At 42.6% G+C, this 13,504-nt stretch overlaps 1 protein-coding gene across 5 annotated transcripts in view; it reads right to left on the bottom strand.

Annotated features, from left to right (window-relative positions):
- Tenm3 (teneurin transmembrane protein 3) overlaps nucleotides 1-13,504 on the bottom strand; it is a 1,721,676-nt gene that overhangs the window by 443,589 nt on the left and 1,264,583 nt on the right. For all 5 annotated transcript variants that reach the window (XM_026786916.1, XM_013352002.2, XM_026786915.1 and 2 more), the window contains exon 6: nucleotides 3,411-3,718. In XM_026786916.1, the coding sequence (XP_026642717.1) occupies nucleotides 3,411-3,642 (232 nt within the window). In that variant the 5' untranslated portion in view covers nucleotides 3,643-3,718. The remainder of the gene's footprint in view (nucleotides 1-3,410; nucleotides 3,719-13,504) is intronic.

Consider the following 13,504-nt stretch of genomic DNA (forward strand, 5'->3'; position numbering starts at 1 on the left):
AGAGAGAGAGAGAGAGAGAGAGAGAGAGAGAGAGAGAGAGACAGGGAAAGAGGAAAGAGGGAGAGAGAAGGAGGGAGAGAGAGATCTGTGTGAGATCCAGTCCACTTGCCCATAACTGTGAGATTGAAACCATCCCAGCTTTAGAGGATCTAAATATAACATGTAATTAGCAGGAGTCACCTGCCAGTCAGTGAAGCCATAAAAATCTGATTAAAATCAAATGTGATGACAGGCCAGAAGAATCTGTTGATAAAAATGAAAACCTTGTATTTCTCCATTTGAGGTCCCCATATAATTGCATCAACAGGGCCTCTCTTTATCCCTTCCTGCAGGTGAAATGGCATTTTCTCGTGTCACTTAAGGAACAGAGGGATGCCGGATGCAGGGAACAACCTGTTTTAAAACTCTTTAGCTAAATTAGCACGATTCTTTGGAACTGTTTCAAAGATCTCTGGCTACTGTTAATACTGTTAATCTTTCATTTTTATTGTGTGTATGATGTCAGGAACTGTGGCAGGAAGCACATTTTGTCAATTAAATAATTAATCCCACAGCATAATAGTCAGTAAGGAAAAAAAAATTGACATTTGTCAGGTTCAAAGCAAAAGAAAGCCCGGGAGAATTTTCCATTATGCTTGCTCAAGAAAAACATGGTTTGATAGCAAGCTTGCTTATTTGCTTCTCTGCTATGCCTGCCAATCCTGTTCTAACAAGGAGGACAAAGGAGAAGTTTGGGCTGGGAAAGTGGCACTTGCTGTTCAAGCATTAGGACATGAGTTCAGATTCCAGCACCCATGGAAAAAGCAGTAGGCTGGATGTCAACCTCTGGCTGTCACAGGAACATACTCCACACACACACACACACACACACACACACACACACACACACAGAGAGAGAGAGAGAGAGAGAGAGAGAGAGAGAGAGAGAGAGAGAATTCACACGATTTTTCTGGTGCTAAATCCTCATCTACCCACTAGCAATTCAGATCAGTTTTACTTCCTGTATGTGACTTGGATGTGCTCGCTTTTCACTATCCAAACCATTACATGTTGATAGGGAATCACAGACAATTTACTGCCATAAAGCACGTGACAGGTTTTAATACTTGTTCTCTTCTTTGGCACCCGCACAGAGCTTTGGGGCTAAGCGCTAAGAGCTGGGGGTTCAACGGTCCGCCATACAAGTCACCTCTCTGGGAGAGCTAACCATGGCATCTCCAAGTCTCACTGTCTCAATCTGCTGACGAGTCGGCTGCGCAGCCTCCATCACGTGACCACACCCAGCCCACTCAGCGCCTGGGCACAGTCCCCACAGGCACACCTTAGCAAGAATTAGCCATATGTCCCATTGTTTAATGAATCCAATGCAGGGGCCTGAGACGGAGTGCTTGTACCTCTGAGCACCGTACCTTGGCTTTTCCCTTCCTTTCCGCTCATAACTCTGCCCCGCCCTCCATTCCTCCATTAGGATCCAGATGAGAGGCCACCATCTGCCGCCTGGCTCACTTTCTCCTTCCCTAGTCCCTGGCTTGCAAGGAGCTGAGTAATAGTACTCTTTGGTCCCCTAAGAACTCGGGTTCCACGGTTTCCACAGATGGTGTCGCCACTGTCGTTCACAACAGCCTGCGCTGGCTTGGCACTGCCTAGGAGGTGAAAATCTAAGTGAGCTATTTTTAACCTGGTTTAAGCATCCTCCTCTCTGCCAAAACTAAAATGCTTGCTTGGGGTGGGGATGAGCCTCCCCGGTGCTTTTTGCCACATGTGCGACGGAGTTTTCTCCTAATAGTGCTTGAAAAAGCAGGGCCGTTCTCCTACTCTTCCCACGACGTGGCACTAACCAGTTATTTTTGTTAGAGAAAAGCAAGACTTCATGTAGGGTTCAGATGGCATGCATTGCCGACTTTACAAAAATAGTGAAAAATGTATGTTGATAATGTTTTTCAGCTGTGGAGACAATATGAGAGGGAAAATAGGTTCAGCATACAGTGTAAGGATCTTATGAGTGTTTGCTGACTTCCCAAGGGTACACGGCCAAGTGCGCTCTGTATCTCTTTTAAACAGAATTAACAAAATTTGAAGCTATCTTGTTCCTCTTCATGAAATTTCAGTATATAGTAAGGAGTGCTTTTGAGGGGGGGAATCGCTCTCCAGGAAATTAGGTAAATTTATTTTACAATATAAACGGATTTTGACAAATGAATACCCTTTCACTCTGTTTAGCATGACTTCTCCGGTAACGCAGAGGAGAAAGGCATCATGGGTAAGCAAATGAGAGCCTCATGAATGACTTATGAATGAATGAATGTTCCCTCTTTTTTTTTTTTTTTTTTTTTTGAGACAGGGTTTCTCTGTGGTTTTGGATCCTGTCCTGGAACTAGCTCTTGTAGACCAGGCTGGCCTCGAACTCACAGAGATCCGCCTGCCTCTGCCTCCCGAGTGCTGGGATTAAAGGCGTGCGCCACCACTGCCCGGCATGAATGTTCCTTCTGTGTCATCCCTTTTTAAAGGTTCCTAGATTTGCTCGCGGTGAATGTCAAGTTCTCAGTCACTCAGTCAGTGAGACGTCTGAAAACATGCAGATCGCTGCTGCTCTTAAGTTCCCTATCTTCTCGTTTCCCGATTCAATTAACCAAGGGGCACTAGGTCTACGGACTTTGAAACGCTCATGCAAGAGGGTTTTATTTTCACTGGCGAAACCTTGCTCGCACCTCATTCTTGTACAAGACCAAGTTAACTGTGTGCCCTCCTTAAAACACGCGACTTGTTTAGAAGTACGAGAATCGGTCATTCTAGGATGCCGTACTAGAGTTACAAGTGTCACCATTCGAATGGCAAGGCAGGGAGCAGGAAAACAGAGTGAGAAAATGGGCAGGAAATGTGTGCAAATGACCAAGTCCCGGGGCCCTCTGGGAAATGTAGGCTGTGTCTGGGAAATGTAGGCTGTGTTAAGTATGAGGTTGCAGGGGAGAAAGAACAGAGACTCCTTTCATGCCCCTATCTTGTGTAATACAGACACTAGTGGATGGACGGGCTGGATGGAATGTGAGGTTAGCTAGACCCCCTAACTCTACTCTTATGGGTGCTTGTGAGATTTTCTTTCTCAATCCCTGTTTTCCTTCACCATCTCCAATTGCAGTGTTTGTGAGTGTAGAAACCCTCAACTACATACGTGCACAGATGTGAGGCTGAGGAGTTCTAATCCACATCTGTGAGGACCCAGGTGTCAGAGATGACTTTCTATCTCTCATCTGATATACTGTGTGACCCACTAGGTATTTCAAAATTGAAACCATCAGCCAGGACAAAAAAAAAAAAATAGTCGTTTCACCATCTAGGGCTTGAAACCCAGGGGCACCCCGAAGTTAGGAACACACCCGCATGCCTTGTGCTTGACTAGAGTGTGTACCTACCTTGTCTAGTATACTCGTCGGCTTCTCTGTGGACCAGATCCTTTACTCTGTTTCCGTAAAGCAGCCGCGAGGAATCATGGTCAAAAGCTTTCAAGGTTTCGCTGGAGCTGTAAGACTTCTGCGTGGGGACCCGACACTCCTCATTGTCTGCGGACGAGTTCGTATACCGCCGTTCCTTTTCTCGTCTGCTCTTGGTCAAGGAGCAGTAAGGCCGACGTTCCTTTACATCCATACTTCATTCCTTCTCTGGGCACATCGGTCCCGCTTGTTCGAACGGCCCGCTCAGAGTTCAAGTCTCACTGGCCTTTCTGCAAAGATAAAAGGTTGGCATGACGTCAGCGTAATCGTCGTCCACAGCCTGACGCCTTGCTGGCCATCTCAGTCAATGGCAGAATGCCATTTTTAATATCGAACTGATATCTGTAAGATTCTCATAACACAGTCTGTAATGACAACAAGTGTGGCACACTTTCTGCTCTGGACATTTGTATGAAGCATGTTACATGATTGCCCACCACCATGATCACACAAAATACGAATTAAACTCAAGCTTGAATATCATTATAGAAGCCAGTTAAAAATTGGCTGCAATAGTTTGTTCAATATCCCATAGTGGAACGGTTTTCTCCCACAGTATTTACTTTTAGTGTAAAAAAAATTTCCTTTCTTTTCCTTCCAAAAAAAAAAAGCATGTTATTAATTTTTTTCACCTTTTTAAAGCAAAGGAACAAATTGGGAGACTCTTATAGCAGGAACGTCATCAAATGTATTGAATAGTGTATTCAATTTTTTTAAACAAAGACTTTTGCTTCAGAGGGCAATTTTCATGTGTTAAGGCCCTAAATGTCTTGAACTATGGAAAGAGCTGTTCCTCTCTTCTAACCCCCTTCTTGAAAAGCGCTTATTTTCCTTTCTAGCATGTGAACTTAATCAGTTGTACCCTGATATTTAAGGCAATTCAAGTGGCTAATTCGATGGGGGCACTTTTTTTTTTCTTTTTTTTTTTTTTTTTTTTTTTTTGGAACTGCTGATAGCAAGAATATGTTAGAAGGAACAGAGCAAATTGTGTTTCTTTGCTTAGCAACTGTCTTTTTCCTGAGTTTGCTGAACTGACAGCGGACAGGGCTCAGAGTCTGCTGCTAGCTGGAAGAAGGAAAGTTGCCCAAGGCTAATCTGCATTTTGTGATCCTCTTTTGTCTGTATTGTTTCTCATTCTGTCCTTCATTTTAACCTGAAGGTTCCCAGGAGCTCCTCTTAACCCTCGGTGTGTTGCTCCACTCCAATCCCACCTTCCAAAATCTACTTTTTATCCCAGGGATTCCACAATCCACCTGAAATAGACTCCGGGCCAGCCCCTGTTCCTCGCCTTGCTTCTGAATCTGCAGGGCTGTGATTTCCATTTAGGTATTTTCTTCCATGCAGATTCCCCATGCAAAAGAGGCTCTTGCCCCTTCTCCACTGTCTATCATTAGATCCATCATACCGCTCTTTGGCGTGCTTCTGATGCGGAGTCTTGTAGCCTCTGATTCTCCTACATTGATACCGCTTACATTGAGGGTGTCAACAAGTCTCCTTCCTCCAGCTTGACCAGACAACTAGGACTATCAGCTTCTGCTACTCAAAGTGGGGCAAAACTCCGGGCTGGGACAGTCACAGATGGCTGCGGGAGGACTTCCGCTCAGTAGCCGCTGAGGTAGGAGTCCACTGCTCTGTGGGAGCGCCTTCCGCTCTTACTTAAAGAAAAGGGGGAGGTGCTGCGGAAGGATCTACCGCTCCTTCAGCCAATAGCCACTGAAGTACAAGCCCACTGTGCTGCAGCTCCTTCAGCCAATAGCTGTTGAAATACCAGCCCACTGGGGTGTGGTCTGTTTATCTTTTAAAAAAAAAAAAAAGAGCTGCAAGCCTCTGCCAGCTCTCTTGGTTCCAGTGCTTGGTTCTGGTTCCTGCTCCAGGGACTAGGCTCCTTTCCTGATGGTTGGTGCTTTGTGAGTTTTACCCCCCAAAATAAATACCCCTTTAAATCCTAACTGGTGTGGGATTGTTTCGCGCATTAACAGACTCTACTGTGTTTACTTATAAACATTTGGGATACTCTCCAAGCTGCATCTTCAGCCAAATCGCACACTCCACTACCTGAACGACCAATCAAGGCTTTCTTCAAATGGGTTTCCACATTCCCCTACTTTTGAATTGAACTAGGTCATTCAAAGTAGTGATTAATATTTCAGATTGTTCAAAGAGAATCTTCATTTCTCCATCATTTTTTCCTTTATTGCAACTGTATTCTAACGTAATATTTTTTACTGGCTCTGATTCACGAATTTGCTCTTCTCTTACAAATTCTTCTAAAAGTTCTTAATAAAACCTGAGTTTTTTTATTGTAGTTTTCCTTTTAGCTTACAATAAAGAATAACTTCTGGTAATATGACAGAGACTATCATAAAATTAATGAGTCTCCTTATTTTAATTATTCTAACCAAACAGAGATTATTTCAGGTGAATATTTACCGAGGGCCTCCATGAGTGCTGAAGACCCAGGAATGGATCAGGAATGCTAGTGCTTAAATGGACCCTCCATTTGGTTAGTGAGCTAGTAACATACTTTCCAACGGGAGTGGTAAATAGAAATTAGAGGAGCTTGGAATGGGGACTAGGCTCCTACAGTAGGAGCCTAGTGGGTCATGCATGCTAAGGTTCAGAGGAAAAACCGTGGGATTATCCTTTAACCAGCCCGAGCAAGAGATTCAATCAACTTCGCTAAAGGGGGCGGTGTCAATCAATATGGTAACCATGGTCTCATGCTTTATTTCTTATGAAAACGAACCTGAAAGAAACTTCCAGCCAGCTAGTTCCTCCTTCTGTTCTCACCTTACAGGAAGTGTGGTTTCCAAACAATTGGTCCCTGCTTTTTGCTTCTGCGGTTTTTTGTTTTTAACAGTCCTGCTCTGCTTATAAAAACTCACCTGTCTGCTGAACCTATTAAAATACTGACTCTGTGTTACAGAGTGATCAGTGGCCCGATTCCAGAATCTGAAGAAAAAGACACTAATTGGCCTAAATGATCTTTCAATTACATTGTTATAATTTCTCCTTTGACACACTAATAAATATGTCTTAAGTTCAAAACAAATTTCCTTTCGAAACCAGCATTTGGCTCTTTGGAGGAAAGTCTATATAGAATCTCAAAATTAAATAGTCATCAAAAAGTCTTTTAATTGCACAGAAAAAATATTAAGCATTCCCAGTAAGAGACATTTGGAATTCCAAGGCGTTGCAGAACTTCAAATTGCATTTTAAGTTGATATGTGTTTTAAAACAAGCATTCCTGATGAAGAGAATCAGGCAAACCATACCCCAAAGAACGAATCTTTGGCACTCTGTGCAATTCACTTTAAAATGTAAAAACAAAAACTTTTTCTAATTTTCATGATTCAATTTTGTATTCTTGTAAGCTATGTACTCACGTAGTTCTTTGATACAGTAACATGAGTGTATTACCACAGGAAAGAAGGGACACTGTGGTACTGTCATATTCATTAAATGTTAAGACACTGGTATTGAAGATAACATTAGTTTTGTTTTATGGTGCTGGGAAGCAACTCAGGGCCTTGGGCATGGCAGGGACATACCACACCGCTGAGTTAGCTGTTCCTCCGCCTCACTTTGGAATGTCTCTTTGTCTGTTTTTCCTTTAATGGACAGAGTAGTCTTGAACTTTTTCTCCAGTTAAGTTTGTGGGGGAAGAGGGGTTCTGTTATGCTACACAGGACGGGATGTCCTTGGACCTGTGATCCCGTGTGTCAGCTTTGTGGATGCTGACCCTACGACAGTACACCACCCATGTCCACCGAGCACTCTAATATTCTAGGACATTTATAACACCAGATAACTAAGTTTTGTTTGCGAAGCAATTCTAAGTGGCTGTGATAAATCAAGATCAATGGAATATAATATCAAAGACAGAGGCAATTTGATCTTGGGCCCTCAAAACAACAAGAAGTTCTCTATCTATCATTCCAGTTTTTGTACACAGTTCAGACTCTTTGAGGATTTAATCTACACTGCAATGCTTGCAACCACTGACACGCTTCTGATGGGAGTCAATGAGTTCACTGTGATTTCAAAGGCGGTCTTCTGGGTTATCTCCTCCACTCAAGGCCGAGAAGGGGGCAGATTAAGAACTGTGACTGCTTGGGAAGTGCTAGACCATTGACATCTTTTGACAGCGACTTCTGGTTTCTCACACTGGACAAGGTGCTCATGCGCAGACCCCACATAAAGAACCTAACAAATGGGGCGGGCAGTGCAGCCTTTGGGAAACAAAAGTCCTGCAAAGCAAGTTAACCAAAAATGGGCTGTTTGAGTTGACATTAGAACAACATTGTACGGCCATTCGGACACAGTTATTTCCCTTAACCCCTTGAAAAAACAGGTCAGTTAAACATCATAGTACTTTGAAAATCACAGCTGGACTTAAAGCATTTGTATCGCTATGTTATTTGTTGCTTCACAATGCAGATGTCCTGATGGAATGGATCCACTCAATTTCCTGACTGCACATACATGATGATGGGAAGGCAGTGTGCATTCAGGAGATGCTATACTCTGAATTTTGATCTTTTCGATGGTTAGTGACTTGTGGAACAATGAATCTTGTGATTCCGGGGAATGACGATGAGTCACAACTCCTTACAGTCACAGAGGTGAGGAAGAGATACTGCATGAGGCTCAATGGGTTTAATGTACGCAGAGTATTATGACGCATGATAGTTCTGGCTCACACTGGTTTTTTTGGGGTACAATGCAAAGAGCAGTGAGTGAGTTTGTGGACCTTGAGAGATGAGACCAAACAAATGAATAAACGAACAGGCAGGCAGTTTCAGCTTTATAACTGGGATGGGTTCACCCTAACTTCAACGGTAGCTTCAGTATTTAAAGATTTAACTGTTTGTTTATGCTGTGCATGTCTATGTGAATACGTGCACACGCATGGAGGAGATCACAGACACAGAAGATGGAAGGCATCAGATTTCCTGGAGCTGGAGTTACAGGCTGTTGAGAGCTGCCCAATGTGGGTGTTGTGAACCAAACTCCAGCCATCTGCAAGAGCAGCAAATGTCTCTAACCACTTGAATATTTCTCCAGCCCCCAGATATAGCATTTAAATCTACCTTGAACCTGACAGAAAAAGGAACTCAACAACAACAAAAATAAAAATAAAAACAATAAATCCTCCAAATACCAACCTTAGAAATTCTACACTTACAAACTAACTTGATTTTATTTTTTTCAATACAGGGTTCTCTGTGTAGATTTGGAGCTTGCCTGTCCTGGCACTCTGTACTGTAGTCTGGGCTGGCCTTGAACTCACAGAAATCTGCCTGCCTCTGCCTCCAGAGTGCTGGGAATAAAAGGTGTGCACCACCACCACCCAGCTAAACTAACCTGATTTTTAATTGTAGTTCATGTATTTTTAAAACTCTTGATGCCAAAGATTCTAATTTTTGACCTATCATTGACATTCTAAAATCAAATGTACTTCTAAAATTCCAAGAGTTGAGATAAAGAACGAACATGTGAAACCCAAAGAGAAAGAACCTGCTGGTCAAAGTCACTCATGCTTTCCCTGATATCTGATTTCTGTAAGAACAGCATGTCTTTTAGCATTACCTTGAAGACCTCTGAGGACAGAATTCACTCCGACTCATGTTATAATGGAAAGACTTACCCCAAAGAATAAGTAGACGTAGGAGAAACATTAATTTATCACCCTAACAGTTTAGATTAAAGAAGTAAAGTAAGTCATTCATACTCAATAGCAAGAAAATATTCACCTTTTCGTTACAAGTCACTTTTCCTTAATAAATTAGTGTTTATGAATTATTGCCAGTTATGTTAATCAAACAGTAAACATAACTTCCTGTATTGTGCACATTTCAAAGTATTTCTTTTATTGAATAGATTAACAGCAATTGAACACAAGAGCAAATCAATTGCTATTGTTCCTTTTAGAGAAAATTGCATTTTCTGAGGCAAACTTGTAAACCAAAGAATTGAAATAATTAAGTATACAAATAAAATCATATTATGGTAACTTCCTTGGTAATGCTAAGTTTATGTGTACCTATAATTTGGATTTCCAGTTTCCAACAAGAAAAACAATGATTCATTGAAAACACAAGTAAATATGAAAGACTTTCCAAGAAAAGGGTTGTCACTGCTAAAGTCACAGAAGTGATGCTTGCTGAGAGGGTACAGGCGTGGAACAAAACTAGGAAACTAAGGTAGTGAGTATCAGTGGCTGAGAAGATCTGCACTATGCAAGGTGTTTTCTTTAAACATGACAGTTAATAGAGACAACAGTAGACAAAAGCTATGCATATAAAGTCAACTTTTTCTTACTTGCAAGACAAGTCACAGGAGCTAAGTTTATCTTCTTGTCTAGAAGAACAAAGGTGGGAAACTGGAGATAAAGTTCAGTGGTTAAGACAGCCCTGCATGGTGCTCATGCAGAGGACCTGGGTTCAGTGTCTAGCTGGTGATGATGACAGCATTCCCAACCTCAGGACCACTGACATCTTAGAAAGAAAAAAAAAATTCCTTTTCTGAGGTGCTACACTGTAGGGTGATGTTTAATAATATATTCTAGTCTCTACCTTCTAAGTGTTTGTAGTAGCAGTTCATGACAGACATATTTCTACACAATAACATATGTTCTAAGAGCAAAACTACCCCCATTCCGGACCCTATATTGGGGAGAAAGTATCCAGGGCTCACCTAAGTGTGCCATCCTTACACCAGCCGTTCTGCAAGAGCCCGAGACTGCACTGGGCCATGTACTTAGGGAAATAATGTTTCAGTTCTGTGTGGAATGGAGGCCTGAAATGAAGATACTCCTGGCCCCACCTACTACAAGGCCACGTGTGAACGGCCGATTCCAAGTAACTTAACTGCACTTTCACAAGGCTAATGAATATTGTACAAAAATAAATAAATAAAAGCATTCATCATTGAAGAAGAGTAAATCCACAATGCTTCTTATCCATATCCAGGTATACAATAAAGCAGGAAAATAATGAAGGGAAAAGACAGCTAATCAAGCCTGGATGTAGAAGGGACACAGTTGCTAGAGTTATTGGACGTGGGTGTGAAGGTGGCCATGACTGGGTAGTTTGAATGAGATGTCCCTATATCACTGGGCATTTGAATACTTGGTCCCCAGTTAGTGGCATTGCTTGAGTGGGCCTTGCTGGAGGAACTGTGTCACCGGGGCTGGACTTTAAGGTTCCCAAAGTCCAGTTCCAAGTGCTCCCTTTCTGGTTCCTGCTTGTGGCTGGAGATGTGAGTCCTCTGCTCTCAGCTACCAGCTCCAGTCAGCATGGCTGCCTGCCCGCCACCACAGTTCCTCACCATGATAGGATAAAGAGAGGGCAGAGAGGAGTTGAAGAAAAAAGTAAGTGTGAATATTTCAAATTTGAGGAGCACTGCAAATTTGATCCCAGAAACTCAAGTCCCAAGTAGAAGTGTGAAGAAATGAATACCAACACATTTAGTTGTGATGAAAACTGTCCAATGCAGTGGTAAAGAAGTACTCTTAAGAACAGAGAAAAGAGTGTGCTATTTTGAGAGCATCTAAACAGAAATAATGTAAGCATACAGAGAGGAGGGCAATACATTTTAAAGCATGGAAAGAAAAAAATCATCTGAAACACCATACCTAAGGAAAATACATCAGTACTTCAAAAATTAAGCTTGAATCAATGCGTTTTCATATATGCCATAGCTAAATCAGCAGCAGACTCTATGACGTGAAAATGGGAAGGAAGCCACCCAATGAGAAGGAGGCACAGTCACCTAGATATGTGCTAAGCAAAGCGCAGCACTTGGCAATGGTGAGGATGTGGAGAAATACGTAGGAAAATGTTTAAATCTTTAAAAGCACAGTGAAAAATCAAAGCAATGTATTTCTGGGTTCACAGTGCGTGTGAGCAAAATAAGCCGCAACAATACCTGATGGAGGAAGGTCATTGGCTAATAAAGAAACTGCCTTGACCCATTTGATAGGCCAGCCTTTAGGTGGGTGGAGAAAACAGAACAGAATGCTGGGAGGAAGAGGAAGTGAGCTCATACACCTTACCTCTGCTCTCTGGGGCAGATGCGATGGAGCAAGCTGCCAGATCAGACATGCTGAGTCTTTCCCGGTAAGACTGGTGCTACACAGATTATTAGAGATGGGTTGATCGGGATATCAGAATTAGCTAGTAAGGGCTAGAGCTAATGGGCCAAGCAGTGTTTAAATGAATACAATTTGTGTGTTGTTATTTCGGGGCATAAGCTAGCCGCAGCTCCTACTACCATAATACCATAAAGGAAGGGAGTAAGAAGCATGCTATGGTAAGCTGTTTATACTGCACACAAAACGACAAAATAGCACCTAAAGGTAATCTGTTAAGTCATGCACTGTACGTTCTAAACGTCTGACGTAACAAGGCAAAAAGTTACACCTCATGAGCCAGGAAACGATTGTTGAGTTGATAAAAGAAATAAAATTTAAGTAATAAAGAAGACAGCAGAATAGGAAGATAAGAACAAAGCAATGGTGGAACTCAGGTTTAAACCTGAGTCAGTATGACAGACCTAAATGTAGCTAAGTCAATAACCATATTAACCAAAAATCATCTACAGAGTCCACAACACGCAAAGGTCTTCACATTGCATTTTCAAAGCAGGGTGCCATCTGATGCTGTCCCCAGGTAACACATTCTGAAACACTAAAGAGGCTAAAAGCAAATACGTTGACCAGGATAAAGTCCCAGCACTGTTAAAAACAAACAAAAATGTTGAAAATCAAAGGACATAAAAGGAAAAACCTAATCTAAAAGTATCAACAACCACATCTGATTACAATGATCTTACCACGACACTCACTAGAGAGTGTCAAGTCAGTTGAAAAGGCAAAGCAAAACTACACAGAGCAATGGACCGGAGCAATTTAAAAGACGTAGAAGTGGATCTACGTCTGACCCAGATGGACACGGGTCTGATGATCGCTGATTTGTTTACCGATTCATTATACATATAGAGAATGCCTAGCACTTGCAAGGCATGGCAAGAAGCCCTGGGGATGGAGACACAAGATGAAGGACTTTCATTCTCTCCTTCTGGTACAGGAGAAGCAAGTCAAAGGATAAGTGACACAAATAAAAACAGTTAACAATCCCATGAAGCCTTGAAAAAGTTATTCTACTGAGAGAGATTAGAGGAGGCGATCAAACTGAGATGGAGGTCCCAAACCAGACTTTTCTAAAATAAACAAAAGGAATGAATGAATGAATGAATAAAAAAATGAACGCATAAATAATTGACATTTAGGTAAGGCCCACAAGAGACGCAAGATTTAACGTGAGCACAAGAACGCCAGTCACAGTGGGAGGATTGAGCTAGAACGGGGCAGATGAAGAGAATAACACTCAGAAGACACTGAGCCAGGGAGGGTTTCACAGACAGACACCAATGGGACCAAGTGAGTGGGGAGGTCTGAGGTGAGTGTGGAGGGACCCCAAAAGTGAAAAGCAGGCATCAAAGGGCAGGCTAAGTGGGTTCACACAGCTTGACCCATGTCACGTGACCATTGTGGAGTTGTGATAAGCAAATGATATTACTAGCAGGTTTTCAGTTTCAAAAACCCTCATTAGGTGGAGTATCGGGGACAGGGGGAGGAAACAGGAAAGCCTGGGGACTGCGCTTCATGTAGAAGTCCAGGTAAGGAAGGAGTCAACCTGAAATGTGCCTAAAAACGGCAGTGTGGGTGTGGAGAAGTGGCCAGGTTGGAGACGCGGTCAGCGGGGATGCTGACTTGACATTAGAGAGAAGAAAAGGAGAGAGCCGGGATGGGAACCAGGATCTATGCTAGAACACCTGCACAAGGGTCTCCTCCAGGAACAGAGCAGAGAAGGCCATCCCTAGCTCTGCTCAGCATCCTCTCTGTGTTTGCTTTTCTTTCACTAGGAACATAAAATGTGTCTCTTCTAGAAATCAAAACACACAAGCTGGGAGGTGGTGGCTCACACCTTTAATCCCAGCACTCGGAGGGC

Source organism: Microtus ochrogaster, linkage group LG7_11 (genome assembly GCF_000317375.1).
Source record: "Microtus ochrogaster isolate Prairie Vole_2 linkage group LG7_11, MicOch1.0, whole genome shotgun sequence".
NCBI classification, from domain to species: domain Eukaryota; kingdom Metazoa; phylum Chordata; class Mammalia; order Rodentia; family Cricetidae; genus Microtus; species Microtus ochrogaster.